Raw genomic sequence first — 7,720 nt, 5'->3', positions numbered from 1 at the left:
GAGGCTAATGGCTAAAGGAGAGGAATGGAACATGCAGGATCAAGTTTGAAATCACATCTCAAAGTGATGTTTTTCTGCCCTGCTCATCACTCACTGCTGTAATCAACTATTGATTATATTTCATGAAAGCTTTTAGAGTCAACTTTCCAACATCAGGCAGGACTCTAAATCATGATGGTGTCACAACCACCAACACATCAAGCCTTATCAAGAACGCCCCAATGTTCTCAGAGAGTGGATTCTTCTCACCCACAGTCTATTTGTCCATGTAATACGTCACACTCCTGAGCATCGTGTGTGTGTGTGTGTGTGTGTGTGTGTGTGTGTGTGTGTGTGTGTGTGTGTGTGTGTGTGTGTGTGTGTGTGTGTGTGTGTGTGTGTGTGTGTGTGTGTGTGTGTGTGTGTGTGTGTGTGTGTGTGTGTGTGTGTGTGTGTGTGTGTCTGGCAGAGTATGTTCGAGGTGTTGACCTCCGAGGCCTCTTACCTCCGATCCCTGCGAGTTCTGACCGAACACTTCCTGGACAGCCGGGAGCTGGAGGAGACGATGATCATCAGAGAGAAGAAGACCCTCTTCTCCAACATCCTGAGGATCCGGGAGGTCAGCGAGAGGTGAGCTATGGCACAAGGAAGCATGGAGGAAGGGAAGGAGGGAGAGAAGGGAAGGAGGGAGAGAAGGGAAGGAGGAAGGAGGTTTACGAGTTGAACTTCAACCGGGTCATTTTGTGATACCAAAAGATAGGAAGGATATAATGCAATGAGTCATCAAAAGGTTTTCTGCAGCGGTTCACTCTGCCAGAGTGTCCTCAAAAATGTGATATATATTTATATATAATACATGTATTCTTTATCATGAACAACTGCGTATGTTCAGATGTGGACCATATGAAATCAATTGCTTAAATGTATTAAAGCTGTAAGCCCAAATGAAAGTGGTATTTTCACCACTTAAATGGTCAGTGTTTGTGTTAATTACTGTTAATTACTATGAAGCAGGTCTGAAGTATTGAAGTAAAAAAGTGTCCTTGGCGAATGTTCCCCATGGTACTGCAGGAGGTCCCTTGCCTCACAAAAAGGTAGCAGCTATGAATAGGGCATGGTCTCCAGGTCTTTGTTGCTAATGGTATAAGAAATGTTTAGTAAAGCCTTTTCTGTCTGACTCGCAGGTTCTTGAAGGACCTGGAGGACCGAATCTTCCACGACGTGGTCTTCTCTGACATCTGTGACATCATCCACTACCACGCCCAGCACAACTTCCCAGCTTACATCGACTACGTCCGCAACCAGATCTACCAGGACAAGACCTACACCTCGCTCCTGTAAGGAATAGAAAGCATGATGCTCACATCGCACAAACAAAATGCCTGTCTGCTCCGTGTGCATGAAGGCCTTTCTGTGTGTCTGCAGGAAGAACAACATGCAGTTTGCCACGGTCATCACTCGTCTGCAGGAGTCTCCTAAATGCCAGCGGCTGCCCTTCATGTCTTTCTTGCTGCTTCCCTTTCAGCGAATTACACGCATCAAGATGCTCATTGAGGTGAGCGGCATCATCACAGCAACACTAGTTACATTTTGCCATTCTTTTCTTTTACTGTAAGCGAGTACAGAAGTTTGATGAATCCAGCAACAAGGGGATTAGCTTAATTTAGCATTTAGATTAAAAAAACGCTAGCCTAGCCCTGCTTCTTGCTGCTGTCTAAAGCATGCCCGTAACTTTCTGTGAAATCACAACTTGACTTTAAAAAGCCTTTGAACATGTCACAGTAGTGTTTTTTGAGTGTTTTTGTACTTTATTTGTAATTATTTTGATCATTCTTAAGTTCATTGTTCATCTTTGTAGTTGGTGCGTGTCTTTGTAGTCTGTTCAAATCTCTGTGGAGTCGTTGAATGTTAATTTGCTGTCACTTTGAGTATCATTCTGGTGGGTCTCTTTAAGCAACATAATTGTAGGTGAATGCACATTCGGTAATCCATCCATACCGTTCTTTATTCTTAGCTAACATAATTGTATAAATGTAAGACTTAATGGAAAGCAGGTATCCTAAATCAGGTCAGTGTCACAGTTTAGTGATTGGCACAGGAATGCAGTTTGCCTTTGCACACGCTACATTCTTTCCACCGGTGTCTGAACAGCAGTACATGCTGTGTGACTGACCCGGCTACAAGCCATCAAAAGTCAAAAGTCATCACGGTGCGTTGCTCGCTGGAATGTCCTCATTCCAGCGTAATCTTCCCCGCTCACACTTGTCACTGCCTCTTGACCTACGAGCAAACCCACACCTCGTCTCAACCTATTGACCTTGTTTGCATACAGATGGAACAAATGTGTGGTGTTTGTCCACTGCAGAAGTAGAAAGTTGTTGTTTGTGGTTGCAGAACATCCTGAAGAGAACAAAGGAGAGGACAGCAGAGGAGCAGACGGCCTCCAAGGCTTTGGCCTCAGTCTCCAAGGTAAACGCCCCTCACCCTCACCCCTCACCCTCACCCCTCTGTCTGCATTCAAATCCATATCATTCGCATGCCGCTGGATATCTGACACCACCCACTGTCTGGTTTCCTTTTGAGTGAGCTCTGCGTGTCAGCGAGGGCAAAGGCGGTGTGAGACAAACAGGGAGACATTAGTCAAAGCAAGGAACCTGATACTCCCAAGGAGAGCTAGTTTGAAATAACAGCTGATGGAGGAAATGTGTGGAAAGAACTCGACCCAGCGAGTGCTTATTCTTCTCATCTTTGTCCCCCTCTCTCATCTTCAACCGCAGATCATTGTCGAGTGTAACACGCAGGTGGGACAGATGAGGCAGATGGAGGAGTTGATCCATATCCATCAGACGCTTGAGTTTGACAAGCTCAAGGTGAACTCGTGTGTGCAATGTTTAGTAGTAAGTGCTTAGTTGATTAGAAAAGTCCCGAATAATAGTCCCTATATGTGTGTGTTTTCTGCAGGCCGTCCCAATCATCTCCCAGACACGGCACTTAGAGAAGAAGGGAGAGCTGCAGGAAATGTCCAAAGGAGCCACTCTCTTCCACATGAGGCCAAAGTTCACCCCCATCTACCTCTTCCTCTTCAACGACCTGCTCATCATCGCTGCCAAGAAAGGGTGAGGAAAGGAGGGATGATGACAGAGCCTGTGGCCTAGATCTTTGAATTGCAATGTTTTTGTCTCCGTCTATAAGTTGAGTTCATTGGTGCTTGATTGACAGCTTTTACAGACCGCAATGTGCAGGGCGAATGAATCCTAATGACTTCTTCCTCTAGCGCCAGCCTACCTGCGACACAAATAACAAAGCAAAGAGACTCAGATTTAATTTTTTAATGCAATGGACAAGCCAAACTAAAATTGTACACATAAGATACATGCCGATGTTCCCGTTAGCTCATGTTAGCATTGAGTAAGCATAATTGTGTTAGCATTCATCTGAAAGAACACTGTGTAGAGCATGTTCTTTTCTTATCATGACAAATTCAGTCTTTGGATATATGGGACTGCATGTTCTTAATATTTGAAAGTCATTTGCACACATGCAGTTCAAATAAAACCATTGAAAGACATTTCATTAACACATATTTCAAGTGTAATTCTTTTCAAAGTGTGTCTTTACTAGATTTGAAGACTTTGGGCCCCAAATTCCCACAGAACTCTTTTTGACTTCACACTGACCTACATATGACAATGCGTGTCAACTAACAGCGCTAAGTCACTCTGCCGTGCCTAAGTGTGTACTTATGCTTGTAAGTTATTAAGCACAGCTGAGTCAACGTTACACCCAACGGCGAACCACTACACGCCTGGAGCAAAACGCTCCAGCAGCTTCTGTAAAACAATACCCCCCACTTGACTTTGTTGTTGTTCAGTAACTGAAGTTTCGTATTTGCCTCAGGAAAGATGCCGTTTCAAATGCATACACTTCATTTCATTCATCATTAACCTGGTGAGAACAAAAGCTTTTGGTAATGCTACTTTAAACATCGGGAGAATGTGACCACGGACCGCAAAAGCAATCCGGACTCTTTAACAGTGAGTCATTAGAAGTGAAATGACTGCAAACTTCCTCAAATGTGGCTGGAAATAGTGTTTGAAGAGACATAAGAGGAAGACAGGATTACAGAGCTAACATGTTATTGTTGCCACAGACACAACAAATGATGGCAATAGAAAATGCCCTAAATGCCTTCACCTCTGCAAATGTATATTCATCCAAAAACTCACCTTTCTTTTCTTCCACAGTACGGAGCGTTTTGTGGTTCTCGACCACGCCCACCGCTCTCTGGTGCAGGTGCAGGCAGCAGACGAAGGTGGGGGGGGCAGCAGCGGCCCCCTGGAGCACTGCTTCAACCTAACCCTGCTGGAGAACCACCAGGGGCGCATGATGGAGCGGCTCCTCAAAGCCCCCTCGCAGTGAGTAGCTCTTTGGGACTCACCAACATGTGAACAGCCTCAATTACACTCATCTTAATCCAACGTTGTTTATTTACTCCAGGTCAGACATGCACAGGTGGATGGCGGCTTTCCCCAACCCCACCAACCCAGACAAAGATGAAGATGAAGTGATTTATGAGGACTGGGGTGAGGAGGACACACACAAAGTGAATGTACAGTATGTGGTGGTGCGTGTTCCCCATACTCATTGTGATGTGTGTGTGTGTCAGATTGTCCCCAGGTGCAGTGTGTGGAGCAGTACGTCGCCCAGCAGGCAGACGAGCTCACCCTGGAGCCCACTGAGATCATCAACGTCATCCGGAAGACCAACGAGGGTAAGAACATGGATGGAAAGCCAAAGTTGTTCATTTGGTTTAATATAAAAGAAAGAGTGAGATGGGCCGTCATAAAGCTCACTTGGTAGAACTGGGTTCAACTCCACCTCTCCAGTAAAGGTTCTTGTGACCCAAAGAATTATCAGAAAAGATTATATCGAACCGGATTGTAAGCATTTCCTGTTTTACAGAACACAACCACGCACCACAAACTTATAAGTGATATGAAATCTGTGCTTGCGTCAAACTAACGTGTCCTCTTGGTCTATATTTGACCTTATTGTTTCAGATGAGGAAGCTACTGACTCGACCTTGTGTTGCTAACATGCCTCCTCCTGTTACTCTGCTTGTTTATACACCCTGATCCCCGTAACTCCTCAATCCTCTCACCTTAGCAGTTCATTGATATGTTTTGACTCTCTTGCATGACAGTCCAATCTTCCCCTTGTTTGTTCTACCCCCCCACCCCACCCCTTTTCTCCTCTCTCGCAGGCCTGTACGAAGGCATCCGCCTGTCTGACGGTCAGAAGGGCTGGTTCCCCATCGGAAATGTCATCGAGATCACCAACGAGCATGTGAGGCGGCGGAACCTCCGCGAGCGCTACAGAGTGATGCAGGCCGCCAGCATGGTCTCCAGCAGCAAGGCCGGCACCATTCATTGAGATCAGACGTTTACAGGAAATCACTCTTTTAAAAAAAGGACCAAGAACTCTTGATTCCAGAACCAGGAAATGAAAGATAAAAGGAGATCGTGACAGACCTTTAATCCTCGCCTTATTTATATGACTGGAGTGCGTGAGTGTGCGGCTGGGAGCTGTGAATGACTTGCATTACATAACAGCGTCACAGCTGTAGAGTTGGCCTCCTGCGAGCATGTGGCTCTGCATCAGCTGCACATTTGAAATGCCAGTCTTTCTAGTCATTGCTCAACCAGATTGTACATATCAGACCTGAAGACAAAAGGGTTGGGTTTTCCTGTAAACGCCCCTTGTGTCACATGCACACACAAGTTGAAACATCTCATTCCTGCCATGTTCGACAACCTGTCATGTGTCACTTCTGTGGCCAGAATACAGGATATGACATGTTTTTATGGAACTACAGCCTTGTAGAAGGCTCATAACTACCAGTGTTTTAAAGCAATTTATCTCAGAAAAAGACCAACTTTGGAATACATATTATCAGGAAGTGCCTTTTGAATAAACTCTAAATCCCTATCAGGGCACAATAGCTTTGTAAAGGCATGTGGACCGAGCTGTACTGCTAGTCATTGTGCTGTCCACTACCTTGTGTCAGTAACCGTTGTGGAACAATAGCCCCCCCTGCTGCGTGGGGTCAGTAAAGGCAGGGTATTATATGTTGATATGCTGTAAATGTATTATGTTGTAAATAATAAGTGCGGGATTCTCTCCTTCAAAAACAGTAACGCTTTTAATAAAACAAACATGTGTCTTTTAAGCTCAACGCTTCATCATTTTTACAGTAGGAAAATATATGCAACTCAAATGTAGACTGACATATTAACTCTCATCCAAGAAAAACAAGGAAGTATATTAATCAAGATCAACCAGCGGTTTGCATAATGAGGTAGTAAAGTTAACACACAGGGACAACAATATATCAGAATAATCCTGTGTCTCCTAGGCTCAGGAGGACATGCACAGCCTCTCCCTCAGAATCGAAGATGTCCTTTACATTAGTAAACTCTACAGAGGTGCCTTATCCTCTCCCTGGAAGTGTTACTGATGATTTGTTGTGGCCCTGGGTTATTCCCTCCTGCTCCACCAGTCTAGAGCAGCTCAAGAGTGTGTTGGCAGCATCAAGCTCTGTCTCTGACCAACAGCTTCCCTGCTGGAACTCAATGGTTTCCCCTGGATATTGCAGATCACTAAGGAAGGGATTGGAAAGTTCTTCAGCTGCAGTGAAGTCGATTGTTTCTGGATGACAGAACGAGTTGGGGTTGACACTGGTAAGGGTCTCATCCATCTGCGAAGGCTCTTCTTGGTAGTGCAGTGTCAGGAGGTTAGTGATGGCCTGGTCCTCCTCCTGGGTCAGCTGGAGCACAACCTGGCCTTTCTGCACTGCAGGCTGGAGGTTGTTGATTTCCAGAGTGAGGTGGCCCAGATTCCTGGTGGGCTTTGGTCCGAATTTGAATGGGTCTGGACAGGGAGGTGGAGCCGGGCAGGGGGACATAACTGGTGGGGGAGTGTTGAGCTTGAAGCACTCGAAAACCTGAAAGAAATACACGTTTAAAAAGAGGTTTTAATAGAAAATAGAGCCTAACGGGTAAGATTACAGTTCAACCATGAGATGGCTTGAAGCTGAACAGAGGAAATAAGAATATGGATGTCTTCATGTTCATATAAGCATTACAACATTTACTTTTAGAGGGCTACATTTCTGATTATCTCCATGTTGCATGTTTTGTGTTTTACTGCCATCGTCCTTTCTTTTCTGCGATAGAGCCCAATTATTACGTGAACTTCGGTTTCTTTCAATAATACAATCATCGCAGGTCTTTCATATGTGTACCTAAAATGAAAAACACTGATAATTAGAGATGTCCCGATCCGATCACGTGATTTTTAAAAGATCGGAATCGGGAGAAAAAAATCGGGGATCGGGATTATTTTTTTAAAAATTTTGTATTCAATGTTACAAAACAAAAATGACCATGTTCAAGTCTTAAAGTCATCCTGAGGCCTTAGTTTTGATTTCAAATTACACAACATCATGTATGTGTTGCTTCTTTGGGGCTTGTTTTCATAGACCTGGTTGCTTATTTCTCTCAAATCTGGCAACAGAGTGGGCAGGGCGCAGTGTCTAATTGTAGCAGTAAGCTAACGAGTACTGAAAGCTTTATTTTGTTTTGATCCAATGCTGCACAACTGAACTGATCCAATGCTGTTGTGAAAAAAAGAGCTATATCCATGTTGGATAGAATATCCAATTTAAAATAAAAATAAAAAA

At 44.5% G+C, this 7,720-nt stretch overlaps 2 protein-coding genes across 4 annotated transcripts in view; one reads left to right on the top strand and one right to left on the bottom strand.

The window, feature by feature from the left end:
- The window catches only part of arhgef15b (Rho guanine nucleotide exchange factor 15b), a 36,287-nt gene extending 30,079 nt beyond the window's left edge, over window positions 1-6,208 (top strand). For all 3 annotated transcript variants that reach the window (XM_010771105.1, XM_010771107.1, XM_010771104.1), the window contains 10 exons: window positions 449-609; window positions 1,164-1,316; window positions 1,405-1,534; window positions 2,374-2,448; window positions 2,757-2,849; window positions 2,941-3,095; window positions 4,224-4,394; window positions 4,477-4,562; window positions 4,646-4,750; window positions 5,243-6,208. In XM_010771105.1, the coding sequence (XP_010769407.1) occupies window positions 449-609; window positions 1,164-1,316; window positions 1,405-1,534; window positions 2,374-2,448; window positions 2,757-2,849; window positions 2,941-3,095; window positions 4,224-4,394; window positions 4,477-4,562; window positions 4,646-4,750; window positions 5,243-5,412 (1,299 nt within the window). In that variant the 3' untranslated portion in view covers window positions 5,413-6,208. The remainder of the gene's footprint in view (window positions 1-448; window positions 610-1,163; window positions 1,317-1,404; window positions 1,535-2,373; window positions 2,449-2,756; window positions 2,850-2,940; window positions 3,096-4,223; window positions 4,395-4,476; window positions 4,563-4,645; window positions 4,751-5,242) is intronic.
- The window catches only part of LOC104945442 (uncharacterized), a 4,409-nt gene continuing 2,851 nt past the window's right edge, over window positions 6,163-7,720 (bottom strand). Inside the window, exon 4 of the mRNA XM_010771108.1 lies at window positions 6,163-6,982. Within this exon, the coding sequence (XP_010769410.1) occupies window positions 6,470-6,982 (513 nt within the window). The 3' untranslated portion in view covers window positions 6,163-6,469. The remainder of the gene's footprint in view (window positions 6,983-7,720) is intronic.

The sequence above is a fragment of the Notothenia coriiceps genome, unplaced genomic scaffold, assembly GCF_000735185.1.
Source record: "Notothenia coriiceps isolate Sejong01 unplaced genomic scaffold, NC01 NC01_scaffold00009652, whole genome shotgun sequence".
Lineage (NCBI taxonomy): Eukaryota > Metazoa > Chordata > Actinopteri > Perciformes > Nototheniidae > Notothenia > Notothenia coriiceps.
This window is presented reverse-complemented; position numbering and strand designations above follow the sequence as displayed.